We start from the raw sequence: 20,227 nt of genomic DNA, 5'->3' as shown, positions 1-20,227 counted from the left end.
ACTCCCGTTCCTCTGCTGTGGGCAGAGCTCCTGGGTGAAATAATTGGAAGCAGACAGGTATTCACTATTTGGTTTCCAATTCTCTCATTCTTTTTGCCAGTCAAATCTGTCAGCAAGTACCCAGAGCTGTACAATAAGTCATTTTTCAGCGTGCTGACATTTCTGAGTACTAACTGAAAAAAAGTTTCCCTTCCAGTTAAATTAAATATTTTACTTAAAGATTTTCAGTGTGCAGTCAAACCCAATGGGTTTGCCTGAAACAATTCTGAATTTTAGTCAGTGATGGCTTTGAAGAACACTGGGTGGGTGGGAGGGGAGGAAAAAAATTACATCTCCATTAAAAGGTTTAAGCAGAACCAAATGAAGATACTATAAAACGTCACATGCTATAAAAGTGTTTACAGTTATGCACAAAGGAACGCAGAGGCAATTTTGTAGAGCGACTCCTGGAGCAAAGGCCTCGGAGAATAAAAGTGTCTTTAGATATTTGTTATCCTGTTAGAGTTGGTATCACCTTGAGTATACAATGCCTGCCTGCATTATGTAAACACTTCATTGATAAATCCCTCCCCCACCTCCCTGAAGCAGTGTCAGACTGTTCTTAGATGACAGATATAGCTGAAACAGATGCTGCTATAAATACCCTTGTTTAGCTGTTTTGAATATAGTTTCTTTTGTAGAACATAGTGGATGCTCTAGTCATCGCTGAACCTGCACCTGTGCTGGAGTTTATTACTCCTTCATACATATCACATATCAGGATTGATTTTTTTTAAAGAGGATTCCAAAAACACTCACAGGAGATGGATTCTGATGACCCTAACCACAGACATCTTTTACCAAATCTTAACTGAACTTTTAATGAGTTTACCACCTCTGCATTCTGTAGTTTCTAAAATTCACCTCTTACTACCAGTCAGTTCCCTCCGCTTACTCCCTGTAAGCACCAAGCTCTGCTGACAGGTTGCTGCTTTGCTGCTTGGTGCGAGAAGGCCATGCAGCTATGCTGGCAGTGGTCACAGGACTTCCGATGCTGCCTTCAATCTGTTCTTAAATCTTGAGCACTTTGGGCGCTATCATAGCATGAGCGCACATATTTTAGAACATGTGGAGTTCAACTTCTGAATAGTCTGGGGGGGGGGACAGAGCAAGAAAGTTAGATTTTTGCCCAGGACCCCTGGGAGAAAGCCAAACGTTCATATGGAGCACACGATGTGGTCACGCGCTGTGTACCACAGCCACACCTAGGCTGCTGCAAGGTTCGCGGTTACAGCTGGACCTGGCTTTAAAAAAAATGAAGAAGAAGTTATACTAACATAACAGCATGATTTAGGTTATATTCAAGTCATACTGGGGAGGAGTTGATGAATGGGTGATCTGTCACCATTCACACAGTAGCTCATTTGTATTTTCACCTGAAAAGGTAACATTAAGAATTGAAATTATTTTGCTCATACCTGAAATACTGAGAGAAACATTTTATAATGTCCATCTTAATCACGCTCAATATTGTTTGCTTAACAATCACAATCCATTTGATATTTAGCTTTTGTCTAAGGACATAAACCATATCCTGCTAAGCTCTACTACCTATCTCTATGTCCTTTATTCTAACCGGGGGAGAACAGAGTGAAGCTCCCATGCAAAAGGCTCTCCTCACTGCAGGTACACATCGCATAGGGATGCACCTGATTTATTTTCTAAAGAGATATTTCTGCATTATCTTCTCTGATATTTATTTGGGTTTAAAGGGCTTCCTTCCCATCCACCTGAAGGCACTCAAGATGGATGAGGAACTTTTTCACACTGCTTTGATGATTAGGATACCGACCCTTAAGAAGAACAACGAATGCTTAGGGCAGGGAATCAATTCAGTACTACAGCTGGTCCCTAAGCTCATATTCCATTAACTAAGATATATCTGACAGCCACAAAAATCCACTCTGAACTGACCAACTGTTTTCCACTGGAGTTATTCTAATCCCTGACAAATGTTTCATTACAATTAATTCCTTGATTAGAAGATAATCATTGGTTCCTCTGAAGAGATGTGAGCAACCTAAACAGAGACAATTTCTAAACTCAAAGCCAACTGTTTAACCAGCTAAACTTAACTTAAAGGACAGTATAATGAATGGGCTCACCCAACTCACCTGAAAATCTGCTAAATACTACTCAAACATTGCACCCCTTAAGCAACACTAACTATAGGCTTAATTTTCCTTGCCACCCACCTACCCTCCAGAACTAGCTTTCTTCCCACCACAGTTTTGCATATATCAAACCAGTTTGAATCTTCCCATCTGTTAGAATGAGAGGTTTTGAAGATGGTTCTTCCAGAGAAGTTTAAAGGTTTCAGCACAGGAACCAGAGCGATCTCTCCTACTCAGCCGTTAAAGCCTGCCTTGATTACTTTGATGTAACAACACTTGAAAGCTCCTATTCTTTGAAACTAATTTAAACACATTGAATTGTTGAAAGATTAAAAACCGCAGTCAGCTAATTACACTCACTCTCATCTCTTATTCAGCAAATGAATCACTTTTCATTACCACTTAGCTGAAGTACATGAATTTCTGCCTAATTAGAAATGTTGTAGATGGAGCATTAGCAAGGCTGGAGCGGGTCAGGATATCTTGCCTGCTTCATTTTTAATTCCTAACAGTAGAGCCAGATAGGAAAGGCTTCAGATAAGAAGTCATTAAACAATTTTAAATTATTTATAAAAATTACTTTGCCCAAATTATAATTATTTTTTTTCCCAAATGCTCTCATAAACGTCAAATGGAATGAAAGGCAAAGCAGCCCAACATTGATTTTAATGAACATTTTAATGTTATGTATAACAGAACATTATGAATACAATGAAAACAAAGTTTTATCAATTTAATAATAAAAAAAATCCAACATAAGAAAAGGGAGGCAATAAATTTCATACCTACAGTATAGTGCTTATTCTTACCAATATTCCCAATTTGTGAATATAACGATGTCTTTGTATTCCAGATTCTAGAATCATGATTCATGTGAACTTAGATGCAGGATTACAGAAGGAAAAACAAAACCCCCCCAAAATCTTAATTCATTCTTTTGTTTTCAGTAAGTCAGTAAAATCTTTGACTGCTACAGGTTTCCTTTATTAATATATATATTTTACTCCTCTATTGGATTCCACAGCTGCTAAATGCCATATTTACACAAAAGAATCACCAAGGGTTGTATGAAAGCTAAGATTCAATGCTGTTGGATTAGGTCGGGTTATAGATTTACATAACACGGTGTAATCTGCCTTGTTATTTTTGTAAAGACGCAAAAAATAAACATTTTTGCTTTCAGACTGCTGCTGACACTGTAAACCAGTGGCTCCATAGGGATAATGGTGGTAAAAAGGATGCTAACTGCCACTGTAAAAACCGCAAGAAAGTGCATTTTCTGGAGTTTTGTAAAAGGAAACCTTCCAGCAGTCTCAGATAAATCTTCTCCCAGACCTGCACTGGATATCAGTTATAACAGAGGCAAGTAAAGCCCCAAAAATCTATTGGTCACCAAATTGCTGAGAGACGATGTTTACCATAAAAATTTGGGTAATATAGCAGTGCGACTGGAACATTAGCAAAAGTATATATACATTCCAGGTCCCTTTGAATTAGCCATAATCACATATGTAAGCCATTTTTTGGACAAAAATATATATTCTTATAAAAAACTGATTATAGTACTTGAGTGACTTCAATTGTGGACTCAGAGTGGTAGTAAAAGGAATGATCCAATTATGACAAAGCGATCAGGGAGAGGGGGAAAAGAAAGTCAAGCTCTTCAAGAAAAAAGAAAAGTATAAAATTAGATTCAAACATTTTTACCCAACCCCCATTCCAGTCTTCCATCAAGTCCCAAAGTTAAAATTGGTTCTTCTACCTAGGAAAGGCTTTGATGGTCTCAATACAAATTATTTTGCAAAATCATCTAATACATTCCTTAGAAGAACCTTTCATCTCTCCAGAATTTGAACACTAGTTATTTCAACATTTAGAAAATAGCTTTTGGTTCTTTACGTAGATACTTTAACTGCTAAAGAAAAAAAAAAAAAAGTAGTATTGATCAGTGTTTTCCATCCCTTCCCCAGCTATATTTGTGCAGCTAAAAATCCTTCATTCAGTCTGCCCATTTATTTTTAATTTATTTATTTTTACAATCTTTATTTGCTAAAATTGGCAAAATTTGCAAAGGCATCTTGCTTGGGTTGAACAGTCCCAGTAGTCATAGAGGTCATAGAGATATTGGGTACTCCCATTCCTATTGTGCCCGTCAAACCCATTCCTGTAGCTGGCAATCCCATGTTCATGTTTATTCCCATCATTCCCTGGTTCATCATAGGCGTGGGTCCCATGGAGGTCATCCCCATCGTACCTGACATCACACTCTGCATTCCAATCCCCATAGGAACAGACCCTCCCATCAGTGGGCTTGTCTGGGGTCGTACAGGCATCATGTTAGGTTGAGGATTGAGGTTCACAGCTGCAAAGTTTTGAGTCATGACATTCATAGGTTGTTGCATATCTGCAAGAGGAGAAAAAGGATGCAAAAATAGTAAATCAGATTCTGTTTGAAGGTCCTATTTATTTTAAGTAACTTATGCAATCACTGCTGTGAATATGATATGATGGCCCAAAATGTAGCTATTTCATTTGTTTCCATGTGAGGACTCAGAAAACATTTAAAAACAAATTTTAAATAGCATTTGATAGCAACACATGCTACTACACATATTCTAGAGAACTTCTAGAAATAAGGACGCCTGAAATCAAGATATGCCAACAGTATAAACTCTACAGTAAAGACATGCAGTTACCAGCCTCCTAGCTTGTCAGGCTCTGTTTAGAAAATACCATTTTTGTGTCAGCAGCATCACAGTAGTTTAAGAAACAATTATGACAACGTAGGAAAATAATTAGCAGAATACTCCATCTCAAGGACAGCTTACTAAATCCCTGGAGAGCTCAGTGTGCAAAGCAAAACAGTGCATCAACAATAACTCACTTTGTTGCTGCATCATGGTATTAAGTGATGGTTGCTGGGGTTTGGAAGGCTGCATCCCAGGTACTAAATTGTCCAAACTGATATTTACACTGGGATCTGACCAAGTTGAAGGTAGAGTTTTGCTTGCGTTCTTCTGGACCATCTCTGTGCTTGCATTATAAAGAGGATTAGGCTTCGGCATCAAAGTGTTCACGCTCTGCAGAGGCTAGAAAAGAAGGAGTTGTTGGGATACACTGAAACAATTTACTAATAGGCTTCAGGACTAAACAACAAGTATTTATTTTTCCACGGAAGACGAGGAGACACTGAAATTGCTTTGTTTTCAGACGTGAACTTCAGCTCTTCCAAAGCAGTGCTGCCATTTGCTCTTACACCATTAGAGTGGGTTAAAACAGTATCAAGATCCCCTAACACATATTTAGCATAACATTGATCATCTAGAGTCAAGTTCTCAACTCGGACATACTGATGTTTAACTCCTAATACCAAATCAACCTGCTACGGTTTCCAAAAAATCCATGACTCTCCATGTAAGCAGTCAACTCTGGATTTTGAGACAACCGGCTAGTCCTCACTTCCATCCCTTTCAGACTGGAAACCTGTAACATTCAGTGGATGATGGTTTTCGGCTGTAAAGTTTAAAACATCAACCTTCTTCCCCAGAAAAACAGCAACACTTAATACAGCAATGTATTCAGAAAGGACTGGCACATAAAAAGAGGTTTTTCAAGAACTTTTCTAGAATTTCTATTATATTTTCTTTTCAGGAGACCACTCTATCATTTTCAGACAAAACATTAAAGAGAAAGCAAAAGATTAGGAAATTGTACAAACAGCTGCATACCTGTGACCTTGACATGGGTAAACCGATGCCTACGGTATTGGAGCTCATCATAGAGAAATTCATACTTTGCGAAGAGGTCATAGTTGTCTGAGAGGGGCCCATCAAATCAAAAAGATCTGCAGAATTTGAAGCAGTTGGAGCCTGGCCAGCAGCTGGCTGCGAGCTACTGAAGAGCTCTATAGCTGGCTGCTGTGCCACGTTGCTGAAGAGCTCTCCAGATGAAGCACTAGGACAAGGAGAAGCTTGGTTGAAGGCACTCCAGTCACCAAAGTCTCCATTTCCACTTGTTGCTGTACCTGAAGGGAACATTGGAAGAGGAAGGAAGACGGAAGAAAAGGTAGAAGGCTTAGAGAAAGGCACTAAACAAATCTCATATTCCATGAACTGAAACAAATGAGAGCTGATCTGTGTCTGTCCAGATTAACATCTGCAGGTAGAACCTCCATCTGGACATCATTCCCTCTCATGAATATTCCAATAATTTTAACAAGGTAGCAAAGGAAATATGAAAACACCCATACACAGAAAGAAGGACATTTGATAACATGTCACCTGTAGATACGAAACAAGTAGGGACAGGTTTTCTTTAGACAAAATTTGAAAGAAAGATAACTTCAGAGGAGAGTGTAGGCAACAGGCAAAACCAAACCTAGAACTTGAGGAAATTTATCACCTTCTTAGCTCAGAGCCCTGGTATTTGCTGAGAGAACCGCTGTCAGGAACGAGCCACTTGATGACGCAAATTCCATTATGATAAAACACAGAGTTCATTATATAAAATCAGTAACTCTTCATGTAAAAAAAATGTTGAAGGGAATCAAAGCTTTGAAAGCAAGTTACCAGGGAATTCTTATTTGAGGTGATAGTCCAATCCCATAAAGTGCTCATGCAAAACACATCAAGTTTTCAAGGCGTCCCTTGATTTAAAGCAGAAATTGAATTCAATTTTGGATCTAATACATCTCTCAGCAGAAGTTTTGTTGAACTCATAGGTCATCACTACTCTGTTTCATTTCAGTATGCCAGGGTTTTTGCAAACAAGTGTTTTAATAAAAAAGACAGCAATTCACAGTAAGATGCAGAGAGAGATATGAAGTGTCTAACAGTATAAGTTGTTTATACACAATCACACGGGTACTGATTTCAGGATCACACATGTCCATAGATACAAACCAGTGAACTGAGAATATTTCATAACCTTTGAGTCAAATGGGAGTAGATGTTATCTTCCTTAAAAATGCTTTTTTAAATTAAAAAGAAAAGAATTACTTCAGAGCAGTGATAGGGGAATAAGAGACTAAAACAGCATCCACAGGAGATGCTAAAAATAAAGCAATGCCATTTAAGCTGCTCTCATTCCTACATCATGAATCTTGTTCCAAGTTTGGGCCATTGTACAGGTCAGCTTTTTGATTATGTCACTGATATTCTTGTGGTACTTGAGCTAAGTCACAAGCAATGTCATTGCCATGTGAAGTGAACTTCGAGTTCTAATGAACAGTAAATCATCCTCTGAATTTCTTTAGATGAGCTAATAAAAATTTGAGCACGTAAAGCTGGAGCAGATGAATCTAGTGTCAGCTTCCACTGCCTAACCTAAACAATGCCCAGCTCTATAATGGCCACCCAAAGCAATTTTCTGCAACTGCACTCTACCTACTCAAAACATAACTGCAATAAATTACATGGAATGTGAAAGGCCATCAACGTTTAGCCCTTAATCATCTTTATCTTCATCAATACATTAGAATTTAAAGAATAGTAGGAGAGTGAAACCGTTCACAAAATCTAAGTATTGCCAACAATATCATTGCACAAGTAGACTCATATTCATTAGCTTAGGGCCATGCTAGAACATTTGCTTTGATCTCCCTCACAAACATGGGCTATATTAGAATATTTCAATTAGTATTGCATATTAAAAATTAAAACCTACTTTAAATATTCCTCCTAGAAGAAGCACACTCAGCATTTACTTATCTACGTTCAGACCTGTGCACTGAGCACCAATAATGGAAGTGGGGATAAAACGTATACGGCTTTGCCCCTTCAGTAGAACTTCAAAGATGATTAATCAAGAAGGAAAAGATTTCTACAGGGGCTTACGCTGTTCAGGAATGATTAATCATTTTACAGGACTCCTTGTCCCTTGCATAATGGTGATTGGAATAGATTAATCATGTTAATGCAGATAAAGGATTGTATCAATTTAGGCTGTATTAACACACAAATTATTTGCATAGTAGGCGGCTTTGTGTTTGCAAAACAACTTGGTTTTGAGTGAGAAAGCCTGTGAAAAAATTATAGCAGTTCTGTCCTGCTAAGTAAATTAAAGGTATATTATTAATACATGTCCGGTACATTTTCTTAACATAGCATGTGAAAAAAAAAATGATGAACTATAAACATGCTGACTAAAAGCTGTCTCTCAGGTAGATCTGCTGATCTTTCCACATTCTAGATGTATTCCTGCATTCTCACTGAGATCACCCCACTACAAAACACCAACACTGTCCAAGTTAACTTCACAAAAAATAGCCAGCTTCCTTTCCTGTGTGTTCATTTGCAGCACTGTTCTGCCTGGGTAGCACTGGATGCTCCAAAAACACTTGACCAAAAAGAAGTTTATTGCTTTAGATGTCTTTTTAGCATTTATTTTTTCCAGTCCAGCTTTAAGAGAAATTCTGTGCATGTTGTTTTTCAAACAGTGGCTGTGTATACCTAGTAACTTGTCTGTTTGCACGCAAAATGACTGCACTGAGCCAGCTGCCTGGGCACAGGAAAACTCTGAAGTGCGGGCCATACAGCCAGGCAAGGACAAAACTGAGTGCTGTCCTAGTGAGCGTTACTAAAAACCTTGCTCTTCTGATTGGCAGGGACTTGTTCACCTCAGACTTCAGCAAGATCCACACTCTTTTATTTTAAATAGGTTTCTCTTAAAAGGGAAATGAAAATAAATTGTTACTTAGCCAAGATAAAAGAGTTAGTCAGCTTCACCCCACAAATCCATATAGGCATCAGTCAATGACATTATATGGTGTGTACGGAGCACACACCTTGACAGAATTCCCCTCCAATGTAGGTTTTCCAGTAGTAACCCAGACAGCATTGGAGACTGGAAATAGCTTGTTGCAGCTTTCCCTCATTACGCAATCTGACAAGGCCAACATAATTAAAGTTTGTAATTGTTTAGAGATGCACACTTTTTTCTTTTTTTTTTTTAAATCTTAGGAGACAGATGGGAACTGAGGGTATCTCATGTTTCTAGCACAGGTGAGCTCCTATTTTCCATTGAACGTGATTCTTTTGTTTTTGTTCAACTTACCTATTTAATTTACTGTTCTGCCTGTCTTGAAAGTTCTTAAGATCAATCCGAACTCTGTATGTATTTAGAAACTATAAAAAACAGTGTAAGACCTTCTGTGTACTTCTCAGTTCACAGTCAGCACTACCACAATCGAGCAAAGCAGACTATCAAGCACCTCATCCAAGTCCTTCCCCCCGGCCACGAGCAGCTAGTAGGTTCTTTCCTTAATTACCTACTTGTATCTGAAAAGCTTGCAAACTGTTAGTTGAAGTATTAGAAAAATGACTACCTTTTATTGCAAATAGTTGAATAATCTCACACAAAGCACTGGGAAGACTGGGATGATTAATAATTTGAATAGTCCTATGACTACAGCCAATTTTCCAGTCATTTTGGAAACACAGATACTATCACATTGAAGCATTCATCACTGTAGAATGCCAGTTAGGACAGCTCTGCCTACTATTACAGAAGTGGGGTGTGCTGGGCTCTATGATGTTTAGTGAGCACTCTTCAGCCAGCATTTAGACCCACACTTGTTTGTTTCAGGTTTTACTTAGTCACATTTTGTTTCAGTTAGAGCAAAACTCCAAATCTAATTTTGCAACTAAGTTTTATTATGTGCTTTTAAGTAAACAAGGATGTATTTGGAACCCCTACCACATTTTTCTGAAATAGAGTTGATAAAGAGTTTTAGGCCCATGAGACAAGTGCTTAGTGCTGTGCTAGACAACAGATCTCTTCCTTACTCAATATCAAAACTTGTGTCCAGTTAAACAAACAGAGTTTGCCTTGGAAAGAGAAATGACATTCAATAACGGCACGTGGCATCTCTTCCCCTCTCTCTGACCTTAAACAGCATTTTAATCTGTAAATTAATCCTACCTTGCGATGATGGGAAACTTGCTGTAGCAGCAGCTGAACTAAAATCAGCAAATCCTCCAAATGGGTCAGTTGATCCACCTAGAGACAGAAGGAAGCCAAATGCCGTTAAAGGCCTCTACAAAGAACCATTGCAATAAATGCATGCAGAATTTATGAAGAAAAGCTGTCCTGTATTTAGCAGGATGGATTTATTGATTCTGCTCCATAAGTCCACAATGGTTTTCCTGTTCTTCACCATACTATATTTATACAAGCCTGAGCAACAATAAACTGGATTATTTCCAACTACACTGCAGATTTTGCAGTTTTGTTTTCTTAAGATCCGAGTTCTTGATATCTCTAAAAATAAATTTAAAAAGAATAAAAAGGTTAGAAAGGGTTCTCCTAACAAGGGATGCTGCTAGTCTGACAGTTTGTGAAAATAAAACTTTGGAAGTTTTTTTTATATAAAAGCCAAACATTCTCATCGTAAAAAGAGTTAATTTATTATGCTTACTATGAAAAATTAAATATCATCTTATATTTATTTTTTATGTTACTTAAAGCATGAATGATTTTACAGTAATCTTGAATTGGAATCTCAAGGACGTGGCTTGTGTTTGTGACTGCCTTATTTTTTAAGATCTTTGCACCCTTTCTACAGCATGAACATTAAGTTTTCCTACCAGACATCCGTACACAGCAAATAAATTAACAATTTTTGAACGTAGCATGTTTTTTCACAAAAAAACCACAGCCAATATATAGAAACAGAAGATTTAAGAATCATATACTAGAAAGCTTTTTTCCTTTAAATACATGAGAAATATTTTACAACAAATCTGTCACTTATCCTCACTATTGCTTTTAACTAGCTACTCCACAGACCCAAAAAACTAAGAAATTGACCTTATTTGTTTGTCCTCAAAGATTTCACCTCCAAACAGTCCTACCCTTAGAAGAAGCTGCAGCAGTTCAATTATTTTGCTTTTAGTGTTATGCGTACATTATATAGGTTACATCACAGCTGCTTAGCCTGCAGTGCTTAGAAACTAGCCAGGTGGGACTGGAACATCTGTGCTGCACTCAAACACCACCAGGGACAGCTTCCAACATCTGGTGCCATTTCTGAATTGTCTTATCGCTGCAAGACATTCTGCCCCATCTGCTACTCTCAACTGGGTTAATTAAACTAGAACCATCTCCTTTTTAATAAATGGCTAGCAGTAATAAAAGGAACCATTCACTTTCTAATACATGCATACTTGTATTTCTTTTTAATGTTATTTTACTGTAGACATTGCTAGGAAGGCGACTGCTCTTCCAAGGGGAAGTATCTCTTCCTGCAGCATATGGTATAGAACAAGAGAAGGGAATGCAAGGACAGTCTCTTTAAATTTTCAGAAATATAGCGCTACTAAAACCATTTCACCACCTTTTCAAAAGGGAGAAGATTCCAAAGTTAAGAAATTTCTTCAACACACGTTCTGAAGTGATGTAATAAGCACCTTTCATACGTTAATACAGAAGTTTTATACTGAATGCAAATTATGAATGAAAAGGGGAGGATAAGCCAGTGAAATATCAAGCTAAAAATGTGCTCTGATGAACACACGGCTTTGTCTACCGCAATGAACGTTTTCAAGTAATTTTTCCATCACGTTCTGAACTCTGAGATGGACAGAGTAATGGTTTGAAGGTTTATGAGCAGAGATACCACACTCAAATTTTATCGGACCACATCTTAAAGCAGAAACAAGCTCTCATGCTACACTTACTATCCCCTTGGTTGTTTGTCAAAGCATCTAGTGATTAATTTCATTTTAAAAACAACTAGGTTCAAACCCAAAATAACACCTTAACATTCTCAGCCAAGTCAATTTTTTCTCCAACTCTATTGCATGTTTTCAAATGAAAATGACTTCCAGAGGAAGATGGAAAAGCTTAAGCTGAATGCATCAACTCTGGACAAAAAAAAAGGTATCACCGGCTAAGATTAAAGAACCTAGTCTCCAGTAACACCAAAAAATTACTTCCAGCAGGTCTATTCACACATTCTACAACTCCTCAGATTCCTCCTTCATGACATCTCCCCTTATGCACAAATTGTGTTCCTTCAGTAACCTGTAAACCCCCAAGCTTCACCAACTTTCTTCGACATCTCTGCACCTAAAAATACAAAGATAAGCAAATTCTGAGTTCCCTGAATTCACATGACTTCCCTGCCAACTCCTTCACAGGACAGATCAAAGGCTGTGTGTGACCCTTTCCCTGTGTCTTGCTTGACACTGGGAATGTTCCCACACCCTGTGCTGCAAGGAACAGTGGTCATAACAAGTGACCTGCACGTGAAGGACAGTGCTAATCTTCTCAACATGAGCTATCCTCAAAGATTCCCATGCGAGATCTGTCACTATAAATGAACCCTTTCCATCTGCCTTCCCAGGTCAGAAGAGAGGTTATTTAGCAGGGCCAGCTGGTAATACGCCTCTTCTCAACACCATTTCTAAATGCTGCTTTGGGAAAAAAAAAAAAGAAAAAAAATCAAAAAGGCAAAAGAAGGGCTTGCTACGGAGAACCAAACTGATAAAAGATTCAAATATGCTGTAATGTCAAAGCACTTTACCTCTGGCTTGAAATACAGAGAGGCTCAATTTGAACTGAAAAATGTCTATTCTTAACACAACTTGTATATACACATATACAGACACAGACTTATGTATATAAACAGTAAAACCAAAAGGGCTCCCATCTCTTTTTATAATCAAGAGAACAAAGGCCTTAAAATCTGGGTATTGAAGTTTAAAGTATTGATGAGGGGTAGTGGTTGTGATCCTGGATCTTAAAATTCCACTAAACTGTAGTAAATCCTAAGTACATAAACACCTCTGTATATAAAGTTAACTAAATAAAACAAAATACATTGCTCCTTAAATTTGTAGCTTTTGCGCAGAAAAGAAGCATGAATGGTATTTCTAAACCATCAGGAATTATTATAAAATATTTTTATTATTTTTGTGATGTCAATTTTATATTGCATAAATATAAACTTGTATTTATATAAAATCAGAACACAATTTTGTACACTTATTTTGGGGAAAGTAAATAGTTTCAAAGCTACAAGAAATAGAAAAGATTAAGACAGATCTCTGAGGCTGAGATTACCCAGAAATTGCAGTGACTATTTCCCTCCCCTCTAACAGAATTTTGATGCATTTTATATTCTACTACATTCCTGCAGAGGTATCATTTTGGTATCCTAGTGCTGAAAGGAATTGTTGCATATGGTGCTGCCCATAATGCTGAACTTAATCTTATAATAAAATATTTTTTTTCTGAGTATCCAGTGTGGCATAGTACATGAATATCCATTAAAGTACACCCAGAAACAACAATTTTAAATAGAATTAAGTAAAAAGTAGTCTTTATACATGTGTAAATGCAGCCACCTTGCCACATGGGACCCCAAGCCACTAGATTCCCACTTTTTAGAACAAAGTCTCACACAATTTTACAGCTTCTTTAAAACGAAGGTGGAGCTGACTACCTGTGGTGCACAAGACATACACATACAGACTTCCACAAATATATGACTATGATCCCATTTCTAATAACATAATTTCCTTCTTTGCAATGGAGAAAAGTTATATGAAAGGTTTCTATATATATAAAAACACGTGAGCATTTAATTCTCTATTCAAAGTGATCTTTAAATAAAAATTCTCTTCACTGTTTACTCTTCTAACTGTTAGGCCATAAATGTATGGAAGTCCCTTTTCTCTTCCATGCTAGTTGCAATCAAAACTTAGTATTAAAAGAACCTGAAAGCACAATAAAAACGTAAAACTTTGCAGACTTGTAATAAGCAAAACAACCAAACTCCCAAATCCCTGTTTCAATCCTGTATACAATGCACTGATATTTAGCATATTCTGAAAAAGAAACTGCAATTTGAGAGTGTAAGAGTAAGTCCCTATGAGCATTAACGGACTTAAATTCAACTGCACACTTAAGAGTCTGAAGGGACATCCTTTACAATGAACAGGTTTACCTTTAGGTAGCTATTTCATCCATTTCTAGCTGTCCAGACTTTGAATTGCACTATGAGAAACGCTTAAATGTGAATTGATTGCACTTGCTTTTAGAGTTAATTATAATTAATTGCATTACAAACAGCTTCTGACTGGTCTGGTAGTTAATCTTTGTCCTGCTAACTTTATTAATCCCATGCAATAACATTTACAATACTTTGCTGCAAAAGGTTCTAGGCAGCTCTAAATTTTTGAGTATTAGTTTATCAGCTTATCTATTCCACTTTATCTGTGGAACATCATACAAGTTTATCATCAAAACTGGTGCATCAGAATATACATTAAGACAACAAAAAAATGCACTAACCTGTTGAGGCTGGCTGGCTCACTCCATCAAACAACAGATCAACCAGGTCATTAGATGACTTGCTGCCAGAGGGTACAGAAGCCTGAAGACGAAATCACACGGTTAATCTTTTGAACCCCCAATTCTTTTTAAACAAAAAAATGGTTAGTGCATCCTATAGAGGTTCTTGCCTTTTGAATTGCAAATTCATTTCTGTCATATGAAGAATCAAAAAACGGCACTGGACAGAACCATCATTTGTTCAAAAATAAGATTTCTGCCTTTACAAAAACAGCAGCAGAGTGAAATATTGACATTTGCAGAACTCCTTTTACATCGACTGACATTAAAAGCAAGTCAGAGGAAGAAGAGTTTCACTTTATCTGTTCCACGATGATTAACAATCAATCACTCCTCATAAAGAGTGAGGAAATTAAAAGTAGGACAAAATACTCCATGTAACCAAGGGTTCCCTTAAGCTCCACTATGTTATCTATACAGATGCATGAGGAAAACCAGGGCCCTGTTTGATAAACGTAAGCATAACATAACAGAACTTCCTGTGAAAGTTACTGAGTCAGAGCTGACATTAGGACATGCTGAACAGACAGCTCAAGTTCACGCCAGTTCAGAAAACGAGGAAACTGCGCTCACACAAGCAATTTGGTATGACCTTGTGAAAATGTTAGTTGTACTACCTACAGTAACTTAGAGAAGAACCTAAAAGGTATGTAATTTTAAAATACTGCATATGAGATACACAGTTCAAAGTGCAGCTGTTTGCGATGTTGTTGGTTGATTTTGAAACTGACTAAAAATCAAAACACAAAGTCATTTAAGATGAGTGCTTTGTAGAGATGAGAGGTTTGTCTCTGAAGCCAGTCTCTGAAACCTAGCTAAATTACAGATCAAATACTAAACAGCTGGTTTCACCGCCTTTGAAAACCCCACGTGCCTATTTTTGATAGAACGGTTCCCTTGAATGCTATGTAACAAAAAATTCAATTTCTAAACTAAGTTGTCTCAGCGTTTAGAAGAACAGTTTCCAAAGTCATATTTTATTTCACTCTGTCATCTCACCTTTGCCGTAGGCTGTGCAGTATGAGACGCAACATTCTGTTCTGGACTTGCTTTATCCCCTGTATAATGCGCTGCTGCTCCCAGGTCAATGGTTTTTGAAGGATTTGCTGTACGTTTGTGTATGGTCGTGGTAGCCTGTGTAATATGAATATGTTTGGTTGTCACAGTCTCCTCTTCATCTTTAAATTCAGCTTTGGGAGATTTACCTCTTCGTGATTTTTCCTCATCACTGTCACTAGAAAAACACAAGTGATAAAATACCATTCACAATGGATTTCCCAGTTACTTCAGCAGACACTTGGCTTAAGACACAAGAGTTCTGATTACTGCAATTCCTTGTAGTGATGGTTCATAATGCACAAAATAAAATACTTCCTACATGTGAGAAAACTAGTGTCTTATCCTTACGTAACACATCTTAGAGTGTATAGCACTGCACCTATAGTACATAAGAGAAGCAGATATTTTGCTAAATCTTAACTGCAAGTCCACAGCAGAGGTTAAGAGGAAATCACGGCTTAAATCCAGCACACTTAATTACCTTCTGACAGGAACTCCCACACACATTATGTAACACTTCAGCAACAAAAAGTTTAGTTGGCAAGTCTGCTCATTACTTACCCCAACAACCAGAAAGCAGCGCACAAGATACAGGCATTATCTTTCAGATTTCAAGTGCACCATTCCTATTTAAACTCATTTCCCCTTCCAGATAAATGGGATTTTATTTTCTTCAGAATGTTTATAGAAAAAATGTTCACAGAATTATGCACTAAAATGATACTATTCATTTTCCATAAAACACACATTTATTCTCAAAATGTAAAAGAATAAGAGCATCACCATTTCAGGTGAAAACTTTTTAGATGTCACTGTGCAATATCTGTTTAATCTGTTACGTTTTCTACTCTTACAATTCAGCCTTTCACAAGCAAACCAATTGCTCCTTCAATAAGTCATGTTGCTTGTAATCATCAGGAAAAGATTTGTACACAACAGTGAAAATTGCTGTAGAGAAAGCTTAAATATATTGAAAAGTGTTTTGAAATAGTAATTCCCTTAGCAACACAGCTGAAAGTAGAAGGTTTTTATATTTTAATAATGCATTAGAATACAAAAACTGCAAAATTTAAGAAAGGCTGTCCCTTTGTCAGTGGGAATATGACAGTAACTGCAATATACTCTGGAGGGTAGCCTTTGTTCTCTGTTAACAATAGTGTGATTTTCAGAATACACTGGAGGCATCTTACTCCTCTATGCATACTTCCTTCTCACCACTGGGGATGGCTCTATTCATTACCATTAGCCAAGGTAAATGCTCAACGTTTTTAAAATATCTGCAGGCCAACCTAGTGACTACTGGAATTTGCTTGAACCAGCCTTATACAGACAAGTGAACTCAAACATCTTCTAAGCTCCTACTTCCAATGCACTTCAACCTCAGCTTGCAACAGCAGGCTACTGCTGTTCCAGTTCTGGATTTCTGCACATATGCTATGTGCAAAATAAATAAGATGGGACACTAACCTCATTTTTCAATTATGACATCAGGATTTAATAACGAGCCTCCAAACAAGGCTGATTTTCATGTTAGCACACATCTATACTCCTCCAAGGCTTTCAGAATTAATGTTGCCTTTGACATGTGTTGAACACATCTAAGATCAGGACATCACAACCAAGTCTATTGCAGCCTGCTGCAATGTAATTCTCATCATCACTGCAGAGTCTGCCTGGTCCACGCACACATTCTGTAGGTTGACAAGTGATAGATAACTAAAGTCTGATCAACGTCAGAATGGAAAGGGGTGAGTCTTTAGTGATCTTATTTTGTATCTGCTAAGACACACTAAGTGTCTAAAAGCTTTGGAGAAAAGAAGTTAAATATATATATATATATATATGCCAGAATGCAGGCCAAAATTACAATACTCAGTTTTCTATGACAACTTGTACCACTGAAAAACAGATCTCGTGAGACAGTTTTGAAGTGTTCCTTAACCTTCGCATTAACAGCAATCAAACATTACAGATTAATGTTCCCTTGAAGTGTTTACCATGCTCAGAATAGTAAAATTACAGTGCTTTAACTGAAAATTGTAGAATTAAGTCAAAAATAAAGCTTATAGCTTGCACTGTAGCAAGTAATTAAAAGTTACAAGCAAAGTGCATCATTGCAACTTCCAGAAACCAAAGAAAAACACAGACTAGTTCACTCCAGTTAGCTACGTGAACAGCAATTTCACCAAAATCTTCTATAAACTCAAGCCAGCTATATCACAAGTTAAGTTCTTAGTTACTTCAAGCATTTTTTCTTCCATGGAAACTGCCAGCTTACTGCCAGCTTTGCAAGTAGTCAGAAAGCCAGAAGTTGGGCCAAGTATTCCTAGTGCGTATATTGGAGGTAAAGGTTGTGCCATCTGAATTCCATTAACCATCCTGAAGATGTGCAAGTCAGATTCATATTTTGTGCTTCAAGACTTTTATTGGTTTCACAGTGCTAAAGAAAATGATTTATAAAGCTATTAAGCTAGAAACAACAGAACATAACAACAGCACATTTGCCAGATGAACGAGTATCACCACCCAGTCACCCTTCCTAGTGAAGAGACTGCAGAAAGGACTGTCTGAAACACTAGAAGGTGAAAGGCTTTATATCTCCACAAGTCATTCAGAAATAAAGCAAAAGTAGCAAGATTAAGAAGTTTACTGCACATTGTCTACATGAACTGTGGCCAGTCAGCTGTACAGGCATTATGGCACGTTTCAAAGGTAAGGACAGAAAAGCACACTGTGATACATCACGGTTAAGTGTGAAATTGTGTACTTCGGATCCCTTCTTCTTTGTAGTCTGTTGATAGTAAATTCTAAGAGGGAACCCAGATGCATGAAAAGAATACCAGTTTCAATATTTATTAATGTCCTGGTAAGAAGGCCATACTGTCTTCTTCTTGGAAATGCTACCATTGTAATTATTTTTATTTTCCTATAAGTTTTGTAACATATACATATTTATGTCTGCGTATATAAACACAGAAATTTGAATGTATTCCTGTTAAAAATACCTCTAAATTCTCCCTGCAAATTTAAATTAAAATATTTCCCAAAGGGGATTATTTCAGTATGCTTAAACACTTCCTTTGCAGCGCTTTCAGACTCTTAAGCTCGAATTTGAACTCCAGATAATAAAATTCAATGCACCTGTTGAAGAGTGATGCTTTTAAAGCTCTTTCTGCAGGCAAAGCAGGGTAGGTTTTCCTTCTTACTTCAAAATGTTTAGAGGCCATATGTAAAATACAAGTTTCTTAAGAAGGTTCAAATTTTTAAATTTATTTTTTAAATGTTTTTCAAGTAAGTCACCTGCAGTCTGTTCTTCCTGAGATGGCTCAGGGAAGATGCATGATGTCAAGATAAGATTACTATTATTATCATCATCTCCTCCTTTAGCACTTCAGCATTCAGAGTAACTGTAACATTAAACGACAGCTTCAGGTATACTGACTCAAGGAAGACCACTGAAATGCTGAGACAAGCAAAAGATTAAGAAACTTCAGCCAAATTCCCTGCTTTGCCAGCAGGCATCTAAGCTAGGGGCTATAATGGAAGGCAGCCAACAGCAGTTAACTATCAACAGAGCTATGTGATTCCCAGAGGCCAGCAAGAGCTTCCTAAGAGAAGCAAGTATTGACCCCACACACGTTTCCACATGAAGAATGGCAGCAGATTGTAACTAATAATCAGCAGTGTCAAGGAGCTTTATAATAACAATTTCACAGAATAAATCCATGTTAAAATGACTCTAGTACCTGCACCTTTCTGGAGAGTCCTCTCTATCTTTCCTTCGGAACTTGCTGATGGTATCATCGATCGTGCTTCCAATTTTGTCGCTTAGCTCACCTAACTTATCACTGAATGGAAACGCAGGTTTTTTATCCCATTCTTCATCCCACTTTGACTTGGGCTCAGGATCATATCTTTCACCTGTGTAAGGCATTAAGATTAAAAAAAATACTAAAGGTAACAGCAAATAACTGCCCGTAGTGTTTTCTGAATCACTCTTAAGCCTCCCTCCCCTGGAAACATAAAGCTCACAGGTTTTCAAAGCAAACTGAAAGCTCCCATAGTGCTGAATCAACATTATTACAGCAAGGCACAGCATGTAATGCCAATCATTAAGTGGCAGGAATGCAGAATCAAAGACTTTTGTTTATGACAGCCACACAACTTTAATGCACGACACAGCACATCAGAATACTGATACTGATAATATCCCTTCCAACCCCTTCAATTCTGTGATTCTGCAGGATTCTGCCAGAGAGGCACAAGAAGTACAATCAGCCCCGGCTACAAATAAGCAGCTTTTCAGAAATGGGGCATGCCAGCTTTGTAACAGTCATTTAACACATGATATTTCATTCTTGGCTAACCTGTGTGTTTGGGAGGTAAGACAAACATTTATACATTGAGACACACAAACAGATAAAAGCATAGTGCCAAAATATTGAAAGACAAGCATGAAATGTATGATAGCTTTGCTCTTTCTTTTCCATGCTCAGTGTACAAATAAAAGGTTCTTTTAAAAGGAAGCAGTAAAGCAACCCACCTTTTCAGCCACTGAGTACCCTGAACATCTTTACTAAACACTTACAGATATCATTAACATGTATTCTCCTTCTATTCCAGTAATCAAGACCATCACACAAAGCTTGCAAACAGCT

The 20,227-nt window shown here is 37.5% G+C and overlaps 1 protein-coding gene across 1 annotated transcript in view; it reads right to left on the bottom strand.

Moving 5' to 3' along the window:
• Window positions 1-2,857: 2,857 nt before the first annotated feature.
• Window positions 2,858-20,227, bottom strand: part of CLINT1 (clathrin interactor 1) — a 48,499-nt gene continuing 31,129 nt past the window's right edge. The window contains exons 6-12 of the mRNA XM_084295080.1: window positions 19,316-19,490; window positions 15,510-15,744; window positions 14,451-14,532; window positions 10,074-10,151; window positions 5,882-6,177; window positions 5,038-5,242; window positions 2,858-4,557 (exon numbers count right to left, since the gene is read on the bottom strand). Coding sequence (XP_084151206.1) covers window positions 4,196-4,557; window positions 5,038-5,242; window positions 5,882-6,177; window positions 10,074-10,151; window positions 14,451-14,532; window positions 15,510-15,744; window positions 19,316-19,490 — 1,433 coding nt within the window. The 3' untranslated portion in view covers window positions 2,858-4,195. The remainder of the gene's footprint in view (window positions 4,558-5,037; window positions 5,243-5,881; window positions 6,178-10,073; window positions 10,152-14,450; window positions 14,533-15,509; window positions 15,745-19,315; window positions 19,491-20,227) is intronic.

Source organism: Netta rufina (assembly GCF_964035555.1).
Source record: "Netta rufina genome assembly, chromosome: 14".
NCBI classification, from domain to species: domain Eukaryota; kingdom Metazoa; phylum Chordata; class Aves; order Anseriformes; family Anatidae; genus Netta; species Netta rufina.
This window is presented reverse-complemented; position numbering and strand designations above follow the sequence as displayed.